The sequence below is a fragment of the Heloderma suspectum genome, chromosome 5 (genome assembly GCF_057233095.1).
Source record: "Heloderma suspectum isolate Gila_16-S chromosome 5, 16-S_ref, whole genome shotgun sequence".
NCBI lineage: Eukaryota > Metazoa > Chordata > Lepidosauria > Squamata > Helodermatidae > Heloderma > Heloderma suspectum.
In genome coordinates this window covers 174,061,618-174,082,878 of record NC_139462.1, presented here as the reverse complement: position 1 = coordinate 174,082,878, position 21,261 = coordinate 174,061,618, and the positions used below count along the sequence as shown (strand labels likewise).

General features: G+C 43.9%; 1 protein-coding gene across 2 annotated transcripts in view; it reads left to right on the top strand.

Moving 5' to 3' along the window:
• The window catches only part of KCNH8 (potassium voltage-gated channel subfamily H member 8), a 297,245-nt gene that overhangs the window by 123,294 nt on the left and 152,690 nt on the right, over positions 1-21,261 (top strand). For both annotated transcript variants that reach the window (XM_084860434.1, XM_084860433.1), the window contains exon 3: positions 15,319-15,450. In XM_084860434.1, the coding sequence (XP_084716560.1) occupies positions 15,319-15,450 (132 nt within the window). The remainder of the gene's footprint in view (positions 1-15,318; positions 15,451-21,261) is intronic.

Genomic DNA, 21,261 nt, shown 5'->3' with positions numbered 1-21,261 from the left:
CACTGAAGGGGATGCAGGATTTTAAGACTGCTAATCCAAGCAGACTTACAGTACACGCCTATGCAAGCCTACTCTGAAGCAAGCCCCACTGAACTCAATGGCACTTACTCCCAGGAAAGTAAAGGGGCAGGTGTATTTATGAAGCCACACGTTTCAGTACGATCTACAAGTCAGTTCAGCCAAACTCCCTCTTTTAATGTTGATTGGCATCTTGTTGCAGTTAGAACTGACACTGGATTCTAAACACTTTGAGGACTGGAGCAGTAAAGCACAAGGTTTGTTGCGAAGGGCAAGACCTCCCTGTGCCCTTACAAAAAGAAAAAAAGATATAGCCTTAAAGCCAATTGTTTTCTCAGAAGCAACCATTGCTGTGTTCATTTCGATGATCTCAGAGAAGCACTGGGTATGGTTAAGTAATTTACAGCTCAAGTCGGTGAATGTCTGCTCAACAGTAACTCCTTCTGATTTCAGTGGCAGTTACTCTCAGATAAGTGTGTATAAGATTGAAGGCAAGAATGCGATCAATGGGCACTTTCCCTCTGTGCAGGCAATCTCCCAGGAAACTCTCTGCAATACCCATGAGAGGAACTGGAGTCCTTTTATGGAATTCCAGGAAGTTCACTAACACAGAAGACATTACAGAAAAGTAGGATTTAAACTGAAAAAAAGAACAGCTCGCTATGTTACCGGTAAGCACAATACTACACGCATGCACCCACATTAATTTATAAGTCGCTGCTTTGGTAAATAAAATTTAAAAAGCCGAGCAAATCATGGACCGATCTAGACTCATTAAAATCCGTTTCGGATTTCTCCAGCGTCCCAAAGTACTCGGTAGATGTGCTTTGCAATACCGGGATAAAACACTGAAAATAACATTAGAAAAGACTCTGTGTGCCCCAGGATGTCAAAATGCATAAAAGGATTTAGAGTTATGGTGATGTTTTCCTATTGTTATTTCTGGAGATGTAGCTTGGCCCCAGCACACCACCCTCTCATGCAATGAAACGTAAGCAAGCAGGTTGATCTCTCCACTCCATTATTCCCTCCCCTGTCCCCTCTGTCACTGATTGGAGACTGCTGGGTTAGGGTCAGCCCTAATTTGGCAACTAGAGTTGCCATTCACCAAAGCTCACTCCCTCTTCTGCCTCCTCTCCCCTTTCCCCCTTCCTCCTCCTCTTCTGTCCCTCCTAGTGACTGGATCTCTGCCAAATTGATACATTTGGCGCCAACCTGTCTGGGCTGCTCAGAAGGCATAAAAAGAGGTACGTATCTCTGAGGCACCTCTTATGTGAGCTGCTTTGCTTCGGAGCACCTTGGTGCTGTTCTGATCCACCTCGTATCACGCTGAGGCACCTCTGAATCAGCCCACTTTGCCTTATTATTCAGGCTTCGGAACGAAGCAGTGCACAGCCCTAGTAAATATGCTGCAGGAAAAGCCAACAGGACAACATAAACAACTGTATGCAACCATGTACCTGGGGGATAAAGCACTGCTATTTCAGTTAGACTGTGGTGCCAGTTGCAACATTATCCACATCTACCCAGTGAAGCCCAATATTCCATTGGAAGAGACTAATCAGCTTTTAAGAATGTATAACCACACTATATCAAAATGCAAACTCAAAATTTCTAACCCAAAGACACACAAGAAATAGAGTTTGTAGTTGTAGGTGACCAGAGAGCAGTACCACTGTTAGGCCTTAAGTTGGTCCAGGCTATAAAGAAAGGTATAATTTCAGAACATACTGACAATTGAGTGATGTCATAAATTCAAATGAGGGACAAGCATGTAAACAGCAGAGGATCCTGTGAGTCTAGCGGGAAGCAGAATAAAGGATAGCAGCTGAAGGATGTCATCACTGAACCCAGACACACTTGAAGTGGGCTGGACACTTGAAAGACTATGTGAAAAGTTCCAGTTTGTTTTTGTTTGTTTGTTTTCTTTCTCAAAAGAAGAGATGTAATGATATGAAAGAACTGCTGGATTTAGCCTGGATGGGGTGTGCTTCCTGGGAGGAGCCAGGAAGTAGTTGAGGGCAACACCCACTGTTTCTGGCCTGAAGAGAGAGGCCACAGCCGAGAGAGTTCTTAGACAGGCCTTTGTTTAAATAAAACTTGCAGGTTTGTTTATGAAGCAGAGTCTGTTTGGTTCTGTGGAGTGCAATCGACCAACTTTAAAAAACCTGGTAGGCCTCTAGCCCATTGAACGCCAAGCAATGGCCTAGATGGAGCAGTTCAGGGCCCTTAGCTGTGCCATCAGTGATCAAATCAGCAGGGCTTTGAGCCAGGATAGTATCACCCAGGGAGGATCAGGGGATGTAACCTGAAGCACCAGGTTAAAATGAGGCCTGCAGATATCCATTCTGTAGTTCTTGTTGCAGATCCTTGTTCTTATGAATACAGTGGTGGCCCCTTAACAGTCTTGCCTTGTGTCTTCATTCCAGTGAGGGTGGGGTGGGCAAGTCCCCTGCCTTACAGAATTTGTGACAGGATGCAAAACTGGTATGTTTTGAGTGAATCTCTTTTCAGGGTTTTTGAAATATGGAAGGGAAAACAAAAGGGCCTAGTCTGAACCCCATTCATCCTAGCCCCAATAGTTTGACAGGGAAAAAGGGAACAGGAAATATGTGTTTACAAAACAGAGTTGAGATTTGTTTTTCCCCTGTCAAACTATTGGGGCTGGGGTGAAGGCTAAGCAATGGGGTTCAGACTAGGTCTGAATCAGGGTGGGATCACCTAGAGGGCCTTCAGTGGTTTCTTTTTTTTTATTTGGGTGGAAGGAGAACATCTGTGCACAAGCTAAACAAATAATAGTTCAACATGGAAAAACTGAACAAAACTTTCTCTGAACAGAGATATCCTGTTCTTCCTTTCAGCTACAGGTTTGCTGATGATAAGGCAAAATAAAAACAACCCAAGTACAATTAGTTAATTAGTTAAACAAAGAAATAGAGAACAGAAAAAATAAATAGCACTAGCTTGGGAATTGGCTTCTCAAACTGACTGATTCAAGTTGTTTAATGGTAGACTCATAGAATAGTAGGGTTGGAAGGGGCCTACAAGGCCATCGAGTCCAACCCCCTGCTCAGTGCAGGAATCCAAAGTCAAAGCATTCCTGACAGATGGCTGTCCAGCCTCATCTTGAATGCCTCCGGTATGGGAGAGCCTACGTACCCCCCTAGGTCATTGGTTCCATTGTCGTAATGCTCTAACAGTCAGGAAGTTTTTCCTGATGTTCAGCTGGAACCTGGCTTCCTGTAACTAGAGCCCATTATTCTGTGTCCTGCTCTCTGGGATGATCGAGAAGAGATCCTGGCCTTCCTCTCTGTGACAACCTTTCCAGTACTTGAAGAGCACTATCCTATCTCCCCTCAGTCTTCTCTTCTCAAGGCTAAGCTCTGGTAAGTCTTCCGAGTCAGGAGCTTCTTGAATATACAAACAAACTTTTAAGTTTTTAGTACACATTTCTTACAAATGGCTTGCTGGTGACAGAAGTAGTATTAAAATCAAGGTAACATGGTAGCTTTCCACTACTGTCCTTACCTGGCAAAGAAACAAATGAAAGGGGAAGAAATAACTTTTCTTTTTTATTAACTTTTTTGCCTCTTGTAATGAAACTTGGGGCTGTGTTATAAGTTTTTATAAGTAGTACCATACACTGCATTGTAATGTATTTTATGGGCTATTTTAGAAGAAGCAAATTGCCTTGGGACATAACAGTAAAAAAAAAATGAAATAAGGTGGGACTGTTCTGTACATTTAAACCTAGAATCTGTAGCAGGCTTGACTTCTCTAATTGACAGCCCTGACATACTTTCAGTGCAGACTTGCCTTGCTGGAAATAGCGATTTCAGGCACATATCTGAATTCATAATACAGAGCATTTAAAACATTGAATAATAATCACCCTACTGTGCTAGGCAATCACTTTCAGGAAATACAGTAAGTTTAAAACACAGTGGCTGTATTTTGTTGTATAGTTTGCTTCTATTAGATTTCAGACACATAATTAAATACAACACTTACTGCTTTTTAATTGGGCAAGACCAAAACTCAGACGTTTGAATTCAGTCTGAAATCTTGATTATATCTTTGCCAGTTGCCTTACATGGGATTTGATCCAGGATCTGCCTTTGAGAGGAAGGGCTCTACTCGTGAAAGGTCCTCTGCCTGATGGGGATCTGCCTCCCCAACACACACCACAGCTCACCCCATTCAGCAGGGCCTCCTGACCCTGCATAGCATTTTGGAGGGGCTGCCATGGAAAGGAAAGAAGGCTGCATTAGTGTCAGGATAGGATATTACTGCCATGAATTTTTCTTTGTGGGGCTGACCATCTGTGCATCCAGATGAGGCTTTTATCAAACAATCACACTCTCATTCATGGAATTTTACGTCTGCCAGATGTCATCGACTTCACTTTGTAGCCCTCCCATGCTTTCCCATCATTTCTTCCATCTTTTTTCTTACTGGAAAAGATCCATTAAAGAAGAAAAGACAGAATAGTTGCACAATGTCTTCTGACTGTTAGTGCTCGAAGCTGTCTATCTGGAAGCACCTCATGTTTCAACTCGATGGAGAGGAGCTTGAGCTGACATACCTTCAAGTTCAGAATATCAAAAAGATACAAATTTAAGCTAGGATCCAGAGAACTGTGCAACTAGTTTCACTGCCTCAAGAGGGTTTAGGGCTGGTGTTTTTCAGACAGTGCTGTATAGCAAATAATTTTTGAAACTGGGTGGGGGGAACAATTTCTGATATGGAATAGAGGTCTTAAGTTCAAAGAAGAAAAAGTCAAAATTTCTCTTGGCATGCTCAATCCTGTGGGAGTGCCTTAAGTAACTCTTTGGGTTTTAGCTTTAGACATTGTCCACATCCTGAGATCTGTGCTTCTTGACCTCCCATTTGTATTGTATTCCTTTATTTCCACTTATAGCCTGCCTTTATTCCATGGAACTCTGTAAGCATTCATAGGGTTTCTTATTTGTGTGTGGACAATTGGGGGGTGGTATTTTGCTGAATCTTTGCCAGAGTGGGCTTGAAATTATCCAGCAGTTTGGTGTAGATCCTGAAAAAGAAAATTTTCAGAGAATTTCTCAGAAAATCGTTCGTTTTTTGAGAAGTTTTTGCTCTGCTCTCTCTATTTAGTGTTTCCATGCAGCAGCTCTTCAAGTATACCTGACCTGTTGATTCAAAAACACTCTGTTCATATTCCAGCAAGAAACCTCACTTGTGGGTGTTTTTTCCACATAGGTCATGACTAACTTAAGTCCCATTTATTTCACTGGGTCTGCTCTAAGTATGACTAAGTCTGGATCCAACCCAGCATGTGGAGTGGAGTACAGGCATGGAAATCTAATGACATAGGAGTGGGAAGGAGCCTTGGATAAAAATGGGATGTACTTGAAGGATAATGTTGAAAGGAGGACGATAGGGAAAGAAGGATTTGAATCCTATTAAAGAATTAATATCTGGGAATAGAGTAATTTATATGTGTTGACTTTTTTTTACACTAGATAAATTGCTATATTGGGAAGGGTTTAGTTTTGGGGGGTATTTATTAAATATGACTTTGGGCTTTGATGTTATTTTTTCTGCCCTTCTGTAAACGCTGGATTTTAGAGTTCAGTAAGGATTCTAACCCAGTAGTAATGTATGACTATGAGAGCTGGACTATAAGGAAGGCTGAGTGCCGAAGAATTGATGCTTTCAAACTGTGGTGCTGGAGAAGACTCTTACGAGTCCCCTGGACTGCAAGAAGGTCAAATCAGTCCGTCCTAAAGGAAATCAACCCTGAGTGCTCATTGGAAGGACAGATACTGAAGCTGAAGCTCAAATATTTTGGCCACCTAATGCGAAGAGAAAACTCTCTGGAAAAGACCCTGATTCTGGGAAAGACTGAAGGCAAAAGGAGAAGGGGACAGCAGAGGATGAGATGGCTAGATAGCATCACTGATGCAATGGATATGGACTTGAGCACACTCCAGGAGAGAGTGGAGGACAGGAAGGCCTGGCGTGCTATGGTCCATGGGGTCATGAAGAGTCAGACACGACTGAACAACAACAACAACAACTTTTACATTTAAGTGATTAAGAGTGCAATCCTATTTTCTAAGTCCTACATCTAACCCTTTTTTCTGCGTCCTACAACTTCCAGCATGCACCAGGCAGACAGCCAGACAGACTGAATGAGATTGGGAATGTTTTAGAAGAAAGCATAAACAGAAATGAGTAGGGATGTTGTTTGTCCCACCTGATAAGTTGGAATTTTTAGCATTCATATTGATAACTCAAAAAGCCGCATGAGGCTTTTCAAGTGGTCAATGTGTATACTCAAAAATCTCAACATAGACACTGTTCTTCTTCCTTGCTACCAATCTCCCTCCTTCATGTCAAAAATTCCTTACCTTAGGAAAGGGGAAGGGCAGCAGAGAAGGGCTAGGTCCCTTGACACAGGCATCATTACCTGCTGGGGTTCATGGGGATTGACGACAAAGATCCCAGGAAGAAAGGACATTCCATATTGCTGGAGATCCTGAAAGCTTGCCTACAATTTTGTGCATACTTTGTTGGTCCTAATAAAAGTATTGCCTGACTGTGGATTTTGAAATTCTTCTTATGGACCAGCATAAGGATGTATGGACTGTATAAAATCCATTCTGTCTGTGTTTCACAGATTGTCAAGTGCCTGTTGTTCTGGAGTCTGCCCATTAAAGGAATCAGATTTTTTAGTTCCCGAATTTGTGCAAATTTGTACATACACAAATTTGTATATGCAAAGATTCATACATGCAAATCCCCCCAAATGCACAAAATCCCCCAAAATGTAGGGATGTCAGAGAATTCCACCATGGATCTTGGGGAGGCCGGATGCCAGCGCATTTGGCCCCCCAAAATCGGTGGCGGAATGGTCTGCCACCCCCCGCCACCCCCGGGATGAGACTTACCTGGGGCGGATCTTCCTGGCGGTGGCGGCTCCGGCGGTGGTTCGGCGGCGGCGGCCAGTCTTCCGACCAGCTGCCGCCACCGCCATTTCCAGTTAAAAACAAAAACAAAAAAAGTGATAGGCTATGTAAAGATTTACGTAGCCTATCACGTCTGACTTCTTTAAAAAAAAACCGCGTGTATGCAAATGGCGGCGGCCATGGCCGCCTCCATTTGCGTTCCTTAGTTTGGCACGTCTTAGTCTATGTCAAGATTTACGTAGACTAAGACGGCGAAAATAAGGGGAACGCAAATAGCATAGCAGACGTACATGTGTATGTACATTTGCGTACACACGTTGTTGTTGTTTTTTAGTCAGACGTGATAGGCTACGTAAATATTTACGTAGCCTATCATGGCTGACTGCAGGGACGCAAACGGCGGCGTCTACGGCCGCCGCCATTTGCGTCCCTGCTAGCCAGTGGCCGGATGTCCGGCTGCTGGCGGAGCCGGCTGGCGGCTCCGCAGAATCCCTGCGGAGCACAGCCAGCCAGCCAGGATTCCAGGGGGGGAGGAACGGAGCGCCTCCCCCCCCGTCCAGGATTCCGGGGGGAGGGACGGAGTGCCTCCCCCCCACCATCAACATAATCCACGAAGGGTAAGTTACTTTCGTACATCCCTACCAAAATGTGCATTTTCATGCTTTAGCCTATGGGGAAATACAGTTTTGGGGTATGGGGGGGGTGCATATTTTTGAGATGAAACTTGTGCAGAATTGGGAAAACGGTCCACAAGATGGCGAAATCTGCCTGACAGGGAAAAAGCTGGTTGGATTCATCAAAATCTGAACTAATTTGGTTCTATGTTGGATTTCTCTGACATCCCTAGACCAGCATGGCTGACCTTGTTTTACTAAAAGCCTCTTTCTGCTTTTGCAGTTTTGACTTCATACACAGATGGTAAACTGAAGAGTGTGCTCACAGTCAATCTTCATTAAGGATATGGTTATATTTGTATATTCAACGTGGAGAATTTAGCTTCTCTTAGAATAGGATGACGTGTTTCTCTAACATGGTTTACAGTACACACATAGTGATAGTCCATGGAGCAAGGATAGTATAGGACATACATCCCAATTTTTTTTTCATTGGAACCAGGGCCATGCTGGTTCTTAAATTTCACTTTTGAAAGTGGTTGATTCAGATACCCCCCTCCCCCATAGCATGGTTTTGTTTTGTAGGAGTACCTCACATAATTTTCCTGTGTGTGTTCATTGCATTGGGAAGGACTTAGTTTGATGTCTACTGGTGAGAAACAGATGAGCCAGCTAAGAACCCTAAGCAGCACAGTATATCTATATCTTTACCACCAACAGATTTCTGTATGAACCCTTCTAAAGGCACAGAAGTGAATTAAGACAACTGAAGCCCTATTCACTCACATGGAAGAGCCTATGCAAGTAAAGCCAGAGCCTCCTTCAAGCTTTCACCAAATGCACAGAGATCAGAGGAGCTGAGCAGGCGTGAAGGTGGAGGGGGTGGTGACATTATGAGTAGGAGGCACAGTCCTGCTCCCTTTCCACATATTAGATCTTGAGGTGGAGGGCTAATGTGAATAGGGCTTTTGTTGTTGCATGTGTTATTAAGGGCGTAATCCTATTGAGATATTCGGCAGCCTCCGAAGTTGGAGGCTGCCAAGGATCCTCGCCTCCATGCTCCAGTTGCTCTGCATTTTTGGCGAGATGGCTTATTTCAGCTGTCTAGCCATGCCTTCAGGGAGGGGGAGAGGAGGCTGCATGGCACATAGGAAGCTGCGTAAAGTGGCTTCCGCGGTCTCCTCCCCACCCCTGGACCGTGCCATTTTCCCTGTCTCTGTGCTTCATTTCTGAGCACGAAGACATAGCCAGCATGGAGAGAACCATACAGGCTATGAGGGAGAAGGGGAAGGGAGCATGGTTTCTGGGAACCACGTTCAGAGGCCTGGCTCTGACCTCAGTTCCTAGAAACTGAGAAATCCTATGGCTATCTAGACAGTGTCTAGTGGCCACAGGATTGCTCCTTCAAGCACTAAAAACAACCTAGTGGTTGAGAGAGTTATTAAAATGGCTTTTGTTGAACAACTTCTGGCTGCATGATATGATGGTGAAGTTTCATCTGCCGAATAATACTCTCTGTAGTATTGAGTGCCTCATCATACTGTGAAATCCCATTGTAGCCTTAATATGGTAAAGATGCTTATTGTATCCAGCTTAGAGCTTTTTCTGCGTAAAGCTTCATTCTTGTTACAATCCCAGAATGTTACCAGACATGGTGGTGGTGATGACACGTAGCTCACCACCTCCTATGCTGTGCCTATCTGTACCATGCAACAACTGAGGGCACTCATTTTCTCCTGGATAGCCATCATGAAGAAAGATCTCTCTCTCTCTCTCTCTCTCTCTCTCTATCACACACACACACCTCACTGCGTCTGATTTTTCTGTGCATTTCAGACAACTTCGAGGGGCTGGTGTTTCTCACTTTGTACCAGGTGTTCACCACAAACTAACACAGAGAGAGCAGCTGAGTGAGTGAGCAGGTGATGGCATCTGTTACTGCTTCTCCTTTTCATGGTTGCTATCATTACCCAGCACCAACCTATGATGGGTATTAGGCTCAGAGGAAAAGGCAAGAGGGTGGTGGTGACAGGGAGTAGCACCCAACTCTGCTCCCTGCTCTCCCTCTGGGTTCAGTGCCCACTGTGACACCTACGAGGAACATAGGACCATGCCTTATGCCAAGTCAGACCATTGGTCTATCTGGATCAATATTGTCTACCTTGACTGGCAGTGTGGCTTTCTGGAGTTTCAGACAGGGTGTTTTCCCAGCCCTACTTGGAGATGCTGACTGAATTTGGGACCTTTTGCTTACTAAGCATCTGCACTGTTACTGTACTGAAGCCCCTCCCCATTGGGTCATACTGAGAGGGAGGGAAGTGAAGCAGCAACAGGGGACTGTAGTCAGCCAGTACATGAGCTCTAGCAGACACACACTTAAGGAAATGGGTCTTCCTTCATTACATCCCTAGTTTTGGATTCTATGCTAGTTGAATTCTGGTGCAATAATATTATGACATTGTATAAATTAATACTAAACCCACAGTCTGTCTCATTTTACTCTTATGGTATTCTTAGCCCTAAGGACGTTCAAGTGTATTTTGAACCAGAAGGTCTTACTCTGTGTGTGTGCGCTGGGGGTGGGGTGGGGAGATAACTTTCTTCTACAGAAAGTAGCTAGAGGAAATAAAATAATGCATGAGTATAAATTTATGAAGGGGGGCTTAGACAGACAATGATTGTTGACAGTTGCAGTGCCTTTTTGTGTACTAGCTGAGGCAAGAAAGAAAATCCTTTATTGTGATGTGAAAGCTTTCTAAAAGGGGAAAAATATTTTTTCTTTTGCAGTGCCATATCACATAATGCTATATATCCATAGGATTTCTCACATACCTCTGGAGTACAAATGATTGCATTTATTCAACTTGTTGATATTATATATTTTATCACATAAAATTAAATCAGTGAAAAATTAAACCAGTGAAGATTTGAAAGCAATGATAATATGAAGGTCTCTGACTTCTTCCCCATTAGAAAGTGCTAAATGTTATTGATGTTCCTCAGCAAGGGCCTTGAATCACAGCCTGGCACAAGCCTTGTGCACACATACATTCTCAAAACACACATAAAAAGGTAAAGGTGTCCCCATCCAGTCGTGTCCGACTCTAGGGTGCGGTGCTCATCCCCGTTTCTAAGCCGAAGAGCCAGCGCTGTCCGAAGACACTTCCGTGGTCATGTGGCCGGCATGACTGAACACCGAGGTGCACGGAACGCTGTTACCTTTCCCGCCGAGGCGGTACCTATTTATCTACTTGCAATTTCTTGCTTTTGAACTGCTAGGTTGGCAGGAGCTGGGACTGAAGACAGGAGCTCTGTCCGTCACGCAGCACTCGGGTCTCGAACTGCTGACCTGCCGACCTTTCAGTCTGCAGTTCAGCGTCTTAACCACTAAGCCACCGCGGCCCCTCAAAACAGACATACATTCTCATATATTAAATCTGGCTGTATCACCTAGACTATCCTTCCTGTCTTCATTTTATGGAAAAACGATTAAAGGACAGGGTCCCTACTCTGGCAGTAGGAATTCAGATCACTATAATTGTACAACTGTACCACAGATTTCACCACAGGAATAGTTCCTTTCTATTCAAGGAACCCTGGCAGTGGTAGTATTATAAAGGGGGCTAGAGATCTCTAATAAAATTCTCAATAGCCTTAGGAGTCTTTGGGAAAGCCACCAAAGCTTGTATACAAATAGTGTAAGTTTGTACTGTAAATATGTCCTGTTGGTTGGAACTGACATGCTGATTAAAAAGCCATTGGACTAAAACCTGTCTGGGAATAAGCTCTTTAGGCAAACAGCCCTAAATAAAGTCTCCTTTTGCACTTGCTGACATTTTAATTATGCAGATCAATAACCGGTAGATCCTATTTTCCTTTGTCATTCATATTCCCATATTTACTGCTTGACAAAAGGCAAGCAGATGTGCAACCCATGTTTTGAAGGACACCTTCAGTGGGGATAATTTATGAAAATTATGCCTTTAGTTTATTTTGCATTTAGAGTTCTGGATTTTATGGGATGAGGGTGGACTGGAACAAACTACAGAGGTTTAGGAAAGGGGTTAATGTGTGGATGCACTGAAGCCAGATGCTGGGCGACTCACAGGGAGGATGAGCAAAAGAGAATTCAATTAGTTCCCTAACCATTCAGCTGTTATGAAAACTAAAATTCTTGCTGACACTCCATCGTACATGGTTCTTATTCCTCACACAACGTCTGGGGGAGAGGTTTACCCTAATGTTTGTTTCTTTGCTTAGAAAAATCCATGTGGATTGTTGCCATAGCATGGATAAATTGACAGGGCAATCTCTATCCAGGAGGTGCCCCAGCTGCATACCAGTATAACCTGGAAGAATGTTTTCTGCCACAAAGAATCCAAAGTAAAAGCTGGATCTAACAGCACACCTAAGCCCCAAGCTTCATCCTTAAGTGGAAATGTCACCCATCCAGAGCAGTTGAACCGGCCACCAACAGCAATTTCATCTTGCCTGGATGGAGCTTCAGTTTATTAGCCCATTAATTATCCAACGAATTATCAACCTGTTCAGGACATATTTGGCCTGTCAAATCCTTCTCTTGGCACTTTCACTGCTAACAGTGCTGAGTCAGATGCAGACCAGTAAGTCCAAGAAAAACGTGGGGAGACGAGCTCTTCCAAGCGCAATGTCTTGGTTGGCAAAATACAAACCAAAGAGGTGTGTATTACACTCTGTATTGCACTGACCCCAAGATTTGACTCTGACTCCAATTTGGCACTTCAAAAAGTAGCGAGATTCAGCTTGGACCAATTCGGAGGCTGCTCACTTCAACTGGGATACCAAATCCAAGGCTTTATGCCTCCATTGACTGTGATGGGAAATCAAAAATCAGCTATAACTTTTCTCCTTGACAGAAATGGATGATATTTGGAGGAGATTATGCCTGCCAACTGTCAGAAAAATAGGTACAAGGTTTTTTATGCTACACACCCTTACAGTTTGATTTTTGTAAAAGGGAACTGCTGGTAACTTTTTTAACTTTTGTGGCAAAAAATTGTTGGGTAAAAATTGCAGGGCTATTTGCCCAGGCTTAAGGAATCAAGCCTGCCAAGTTTCAAAATGATAGTTACAGTGGTGGGGGGTTGCAAGAGTAGCCTTGACATTTTGCGGGCATCCAAAAAAAGATGCACTTGTCCCCCTGTGTTCCTTGTGGACCATTGTTCTGAAAATGACTGATTGACTAGAGGTGTTCCTAAGTAAGAGACTGGAAAGTTTCAGAAATTTAGGTGCAGAGGTTTATGTGGAAGGGGAGTCCTTGGGGGGTTTTGTGGGGGATGATTTGTTTCCCCTTCAGTCCCCCTGTGGTTTTTAAGCAATTTGTATAAAAATGGCAAACAACATAGAGATGTTTCCAGGCAAGAAACCTGCGAAGTTTCAGAAGAATAGGTGCAGGGGATAGCGAGTTATGATGGTTGAAATCCAATGTACATTTTTTTTCCCCATAACAAAGCCTGGTAGCATTGGAATAATGACCAGCTCACAGTCTTATCCTTGCCCTCCCCCAAACCACAGTGATTGGAGAGCCTCTGGTAAAATGTGTCCAGGATTAGAAGGTGGACCTGTCGGTAACTCAACTAAATTTCCCTCACCCCCTTCCCTCACTCATAATCAGGATTTAGAGAAATAAAGCCAAAAGATGCTGTTTGGAGAAGAGAGAGAATGTCTGCATCTCTGAATCCTGAGTCAGTAACAAAGTCTTGTCTGCATCCAGGTTTGTTCCTGGTTGCTTCAGGGGGAAGCTTGCTTCACCTCAGGAAGTACCAGAAATGGTCTGAAGGGGCCCAATTTGGTTCAGGCTTTGACTAAATCTGATGCACATCCCTAGTCTCTCTCTCTGTATATATCTTGTCCAAAATGTTTTTTTATATTATAACAAGGTAGTCCACTGACCATCATTTACCCTAGCATGAGAATAAACACCCTTAGCATCTTAGCTAAGGTGATAATAAGAAATGCAGGGTAAAGAAATAGAAGCATAAATTCCAAAAGAAAAGAACAAAAACAGATTGTGGTTTTTCTTTAAAAACAAAACAATTCTGATCATGAACAGCTGCCCTCCGGGGTATGGCAGATGCCTGAGGGTGGCTTAGTCACATAAGAGGTGTTGGGTTGAAGTTGCAGAACCAGCTTACTCTGACCAGCCCAGAGCTCAACTAAAGCCTTTAAGGCACATTCTTATGCATGACAGTAAAAAAGTCCTACAGCTCCCAGCATTCCCCAGCCAGCCATGCTGGGAGTTGAATGACTTTTTTCAGTCTAAACATGCATAGGATTGTGCCCTTAATCCCACTGGGGCCAGAATAGTCCTTCCAGTCTCCACCTGCTTCCTGAAGAATGGAGAGTTTTAAAGGGGTAACCCTCTGACCTACAGCCTAATACGCTGCCGCCTCTTCCTCGGCTCCCACCTTGTGTGTTGCTTGTGGTGATGAGCAGGCCCTGGGGTGGGAGGCACCTGATGTAAAGGAAGCCACTTCCTTAGGGGACTCTGTCTAAGGGGGTGCTGCCTCGGAGGGGGGGAGGCCCTAATGGGTAGGGGCTCTGGCTCCAGGACCTCCAGGCTCTACCCCACCAGTAGAATGTGGCCCCTGAGAGCTTCTCCAAAACTGAATTTGGCCCTTGGGCTGAAAGAGGTTCCCCACCTTTGCCCTAGATTAAAGGCACTGGATCTTAGCCTCAAAAATCATACAATGCTCTGACTACATTTATTTGTGAGTTGTTATTCCTTGTAAAAATCTTGACAATTCATGTGCATTGAATTTTGCTTTGATGTTACTGATATCTGAATGAAATTTATCTCAATAAACACCTGATAAGGCAGGACATAACTGGGGGTTATTTTTTCTCCTTCCTGAAATATCTGTATGGCAACTTGTTATTTACATTAATCACATTAAATAATAATATGTGATACTGTGACTATATAAAAACTCTTCATATTAAATAATAAATCATACTCATAATAAATCAATAAAAAATTAGTGACTTTAAACAAATGTAATTGCTTGCATTTTGAAGAAGTATGTATAAACAATCCCACCATGCTGCCATAGTGCAATTAACACACAGTACAAAAAACATTCATCACAGTAATTTCCATAGACTGAAGGGTATCACATATTCTCCTGTGTAGAATTCAAGCAGTTAATGAGCTTCAACTTGCCTTGCTTGACAGCTGAGATTTGAGGAGCTGTGCTTTAGCTTCTATTTTAAGGCATGGTATGATTAGTGCTAATTTCTTTGAAACAGTGGATACATTAGTCTGCAGCCAAGGCCGCAGAGGAGACTGGAAAATCTAAAGTAATGATATTTCATAGTAAACAAAGAAGCTTCGGATCTCAAAGTTAACATAGTGGGGGGCATTCCTCTAAAACAGGAAACACAGGCAAACCTCAAAAGAAAATAGGATGGGAAGAAAGTAAGAAGCTTCATTAGACTATTAATGATCCCAGTAGATGTTTATTGCATTTAAATTAATGCTTTGCTTTCAGAAAAAAGCAGCATTACTGAGCTCCTGCTGATGATGCAAAGAGATTTACAGGAGCTGAACATCTGTGATTTCCTGACTATTGACCCTTTAAATAAGTTCTTTAGAAAACACAAATACGTTTGTTGTGACTTTAATGTCCTTGATATTTTTCTGCAAAAAAAAAAAAAAAAGGCAGCTGTTGGAATTATATATATTCTTTTTCTTATAGGGTCTTCATTTTGGTGCCTATTGGACATTGTCCCTATTAAGAATGAGAAAGGTGATGTAGTTCTGTTTCTGGCCTCTTTCAAAGATATAACGGATACAAAAGTGAAGATTTCTCTGGATGATAAAAAAGAAGGTGTGTATCATTTCTTGAACAGAATTCCTCCAAATTTTCAGACAACTGTGATATAAAATATGGGTGGGAAATGTACATTGTTATAGAGATGATTAGGCTGTGGCTATATGTAAAATGTCCCATGAATCCATGTAATTTGTAGTATTATAACCATGGTGGACCTAGAGAATTAAAACTTTACTGCTGGAACTGCAGTTGATGTGCCCCCACACTATGCCCCATGTATCCCAACTGTTTGATTCACATGTGGCCAGAATTAATTTAGCATCGAATTAATGGCAGAAGTTGTGGGAGAAGTTTAATACTATTTCTTAAAATAGTGTGGAAGGCCTAGGAGTAGACTCAGTAAATTGTAGTTGCTTTTATCCTCCTGGGCACAAATAGTTTCATAGTAAGCCCCTCTCAGAAGCAGCATTGCTCACACTCCCTTATTCAGTATAAGAGAATATGGGATCAATATTCAATGTGTTGTGGGAGGAGGAGGAAGTGGGATGGCTTCATTTCAAATTAGGCCAGGCTTAGTTTAGCCAGTGCCCCAGTCACCACCATTACAGCCACACAAACTATTTGCCAACAAATAACAAATTAGTAGTTTGAAATAAAGAACAGTGTCATAATAGATGAAGCCCAAACCATTAACGAATATGGCATGACATACCTTTCCAGATTCCAGATATTCTCACTGTGTGTGTTTTTGCACTACACGGAGGCAGCAAGAAGTGTAGTCAGCATGACAATGTCTCTTGCCTAACCCTTGTTTACATAATCTTCTGGCTTAAGTTAAAACTGGAGGGCCGGCTAATTAACTGATGAACCTCAGACTGGATCCTGTTTTTAGGAATATGGAATTTTTTATTCGAGAGTTGTTAGAGAGCCAGTGTGGTGTATTGGTGAGAGTGTTGGACTGGACGTTGAGAGATCCAGGTTCTAGTCCCCACTTGGGCATGGAAGCAAAGTGTGGACTAGGGTTGCTGTTGTAAGGATAAAATGGAGAGGAGGAGGAGGAGGATTATGTACACCACCTTAGGTCCCTTAAGGAGGAAAAAAGGCAATAAATAAATAAATAAATTTAATAGTCCTAGACCAGGTAAGTGTTTTCCCCACCTTAACTGACCTCTGTTTTATTCCATTTGTGCCACCATATTCTGAAACAGTCATTTTCATGCAATCGTTTACTTGTTTTAGGTCTTGTGTCTTTGTTGGTTCCAACTTTCCTGCAGACTTTCATGTGAACATCCTTGTTCAGGAGTGGGGAACGTCTTTCAGCCGGAGGGCTGAATTCAGTTTTGGAGAAGTTCTTGGGGGCCACATTCCAGTAGTAGGCAGGGCCAAAGGCAAAAAGGGATAGGACCAAAATACCCAAAGTATCAGCCTGTTTTAACGTAAAGCTCTGACTGCCAGTAACTAAGCCTTAAGAGAGGCATTTCAGCTTTTTAGAATAGGAGAAAAAAACATGCAAATGCTGGAAAGCCATCACACCATGATGGTCATGCGAAAGTGGGTGTGACCAGGAAAAGGGGGCATGGTATTTTTCCAAAGGAAGAGAAGTTCTTGGATTCAGAGCAATGACTACACAAGGGAGTAAGAGTCAAAAAGCTTTATTCACTATAGCAGGCAGAGTATTACAGTTAGGCATATGATGTTATAAAGTAAAACTAAGCAAAATATCTTACTCCTCCGTTCTGCTGTCAGGAGCGCCAGATAACGACAGTGGAGATACTCCAGTCAGTCAACATGCAGCACTTTCCACGGTCCTAGTCTGCGCTAAAGCTCAAACTGGGTGATGCTCTGGAGGGAGTTATATACCCAAAGTCTCCCATGGCTACGTGCTGTGTCTCACAGCTCCCTGATCAATCACACCTGCTGTTATGGTCTCATGATGTCTAGGCATTTTTTTCATCTTCAGTTAAATTAGCAGGTGGACTGCAGCCAAAGAGACCCTCCCTGCTTTCCAAGGCCATACCATCCTTCCTAACTGGTTAGAAAAACAAGGAGTCAGGCCAAGCAGCTAGAAAGCTCTTAAAGAGGCTTAAGAGACCTGGTTTTTAAGGTCTCACAGGTAGGGATGTCAGAGAATTCCGCCATGGATCTCGGTAAGCCGAATGCCAGTGCATTCGGCCACCCGAAATCTGTGGCGGAACGGCCTGCCCCCCCCGCCCCCCCACGGATCCCCCCCGGGACGAGACTTACCTGGGGCGGATCTTCCGGGCGGCGGCGGCTCCGGCGGCAGCTTTGGCGGCGGTGGCTGCGGCGGCTGGTCTTCCGACCAGCTGCCACCGCCACCATTTGTCTTGTAAAAAAACCAAACAAACAGACGACGTGATAGGCTACGTAAAGATTTACGTAGTCTATCATGGCTGGGTTAAAAAAAAAAAAAAAACCGCGTACGCAAGTGGCAGCAGCTATGGCTGCCGCCATTTGCGTTCCTTATTTTTGGCCGTCTGAATCTACGTAAATATTTACGTAGACTATGACGCCGAAAATAAAGGGGAATGCAAATAGTGTAGCAGGCGCTATTTGCATCCCTTTTTGATTCGCCGTTTTAGCCTACGTAAAGATTTACATAGGCTAAAACGGTGAATCAAAAAGGGGCGCAAATAGCGCCCACTACGCTATTTGCGTTCCCCTTTATTTTCGCCGTCATAGTCTATGTAAACATGTACGTAGATTCAGACAGCCAAAATTAAGGAACGCAAATGACAATGGCCGTAGCCGCCACCATTTGCGTACGCAGTTGGTTTTTTTTCCCCAGAGCCCTCCGCGGCCGGAAATCCGGCTGTGGACGGCTCTGGGCTGGGCTGGGCCTGGCCAGATGCTCCGCGGAGCTGCCACGGAGCACGGCTGGCCATCGAAGATTCCGGGGGGGAGGAACAGAACGCCTCCCCCCAGTCGAGGATTCCAGGGGGAGGGACGGAACGCCTCCCCCCCCACCATCAACATAATCCGCGAAAGATAAGTGACTTTCATACATCCCTACTCACAGGAGTTTCAGGGATAAAAAAAAGTAGGGATGTTCGAGAATTCTGCCACGGAACCCAATGAGGCCAGATTCCAAGAATCTGGCCCCATTGGAGCCTGTGGTGGAACGGAGCACTCACCTCTGGCTCTTCTCAGAATCCATCCAGGCCGGCTCCCTCCCTGTGGCGATCCTGCAGAGCCGGCAGTCGGCTCCGCAATGCTGGCAATACAGCCAGCTGCCATTGCTGTACTGTATCACTATGTTAAGTATCCGGATGCAAATAGCATATTGGGTGCCATTTGCGGCCGTAAAGCTGGTGGATGTCAGGAGCGCCTTGGCGGCCTTTCTCAGTAGATTCCAATAGCCAACTCAAGACACAGACGAAAGGATTTCTTTTCAAAGCTTTAATCCTTTTACAACTTAATGACTCTTTCAGATGCTAATCACCAGTGACTAAAGCAAGGAGCAGCAGAGTGGCCTAAGCTTCAAGTAGGCAGTTGATCCCCGTTTGAAAGAGAGTCACTTGAAGACCCAGAACTTATGGGCTAGGGAGAGATCCTCCCTCTTTCCCTTGGGTCCATGGGAGGCGGCTGTTGCTTGCGCTCCAAATGGGCGTTACTCCTCCTTTCCATGCCCTCCATTGCTCGTCGCTCTTTGTGTCTGCATCGAGCATCTAAGAAGTCCCCCTCCCGCATTCCCTTACTGCCAGGGTCACTATCTATCTTAGGAATGCTGGCAGGAGGAATCTCTGCCAGGTGCTGAGCCTGTGAGGGATGAGCTGGCTCCTCTCCCACGGATTGCTGTTGCTTCTCAGAATCCGAACTGCTCTGAGGCTCTCTGGGCTCAGTTTCCACCCTGACATCAGATTAGCCTAAATGCAGCCGTAAATGGCTTCATTTAGGCTAATCCACCAGCTTTACAGCCGCAAATGGCACCCAATACGTCATTTGCGTCTGGATACTTAACTTAGCGATATGGCACAGCAGTGGCAGCTGGCTGTATCGCCAGCATTGCAGAGCTGGTGGCCAGCTCCGCAGGATCATCGCGGAGCGGAGCCAGCCGGGACAGACTCTGGGGGGAGGGACGGATTGTCTCCCCTCCCCCACGGATGCCCCCCTGGACCCGGAGGTAAGGCGTCCTCCCACCCCTAAAAAGAAGCAGTTGTAGCATGTCACACTACCTCCTCAATATAAATGCCTTCTGGGGCATTTCCACTACACATGGCCATGTGGGAAACTTCAGAAGACCAGATTAGGACTGCAGGAGGGCCGGATTTGGCCTCCGGACCTGAGATTTCCCACTGTTGTCCTTCCTACTAACTGTCACCTACTTAGGTGTAGGTGCAAATGCAACCTGAAAAGAAGCAGCTGAATGGCACCAGGTTTTCATGCCCAAAGTATTATGGTAATGTCTACCTGTTGTTAGCAGGTATTTTTTTCTGGCATTTTCTCAAAACATGGATATAAGCCATTTATGCTATAGGCTATCCAAATATCCTGTAGCTGAATATAAGACATTTGTAAAGGAACTGGTGGCACTATTAATAGTGACAATGACTGTATGCTTAAGAATATCCGAATAATCCTATACAAGTTTATTCAGAAGTAAATCCTACTATGTTAATCGGCCCTACTCCCAGGTAAGTGTGTAAGGTATGGTAACAAACTCTTTTCAGCCTGAATACCATTTCAGATAAGCTCTCTGGTTGCATTCCAGTGGTGGTGGGGCCAAAGGCAAAAGTGGGCAGGGTCAAAGGCAAAAGTGGGCAGGGATGAGAAATCCACCCCCATCCCCAATTCCATTCTTACCAATTCATAGTAGGTAGCATATCTATTCAGAAATAAGCATGAGGAGCATGTCTAGTGACAGGCAAGCAGGGCAAGACTCCACATGCATACTCGGAAGTAAGCAGGACTGAATCACTCAGCAGTACTTTCAAGTACTATCCAAAAGGTCAAGCCTATGCATGTCTACTCAGAAGCAAGCATAAGCACCATGTCCACTCAGAAGTAAGCAGAACAAGCCTCTGTATCTCTGCTCAGAAGAAAGCTGGAAAGAATAGCTTAGCAGCACTTTCAAATGCATTTCAAACCCTCTGCATGTCTACTCAGAAGTATAGAGGATAAGGCTCAGGAGGAAGCAGGACTGACTTTCTCAGCAGCTTCCTCCCCTGACTCCATCCCCACTGCCCCACAGGGAAAAGCTCTTATCTCAGATCAGATCAAAAATTGTACAGTCATGAATAGTAAAGTCAACCTGCGTTGCATTATTAGTGATGACATAGATTCCATATAGTCGCTCAAAGAGCAATTGAGATGCAGATTGAAGGTACTGGGTTAATCAACAATTAAACAACTGAGTTTAATTCTGGTGTAATATTCTGGCATGAGTATTGCAAATTGTGTGAGTATCAGACAATTGTGATGTGAGTATTGCGAAAGCATCAGCGGAGGTAGAAAATGTAGGCCTATACATACTGTAGCCAACAGGTTATTGAGAGCACCCTTCTTTTCCCACAAAAAATAGTCTGTACACAGCTGAGAAATAGACTGTTGTTGTTTTCCAATATACTACTGGCATAACAATTACTTTTGAACAGGACGTTTTTGCAACTGATATTTAAATATATTACTCTCTAACAAGAAGCAGTAAATCACATTTCAATTATACACAAGTTACACTGCTAATTAGGTTGTAAACAAATAGTTTTCCGTAACTCAGTGCTGCACATTTAAGAGCCAGCCCATTCTTCTCCTTTTTAAAAATATCCTTTAATCAAATACTGCTGTGAAATGCTATTATTGCCAGATTTAGCATAACCTGACAAAAAGGAAGGTTTTTCCACCACGTGT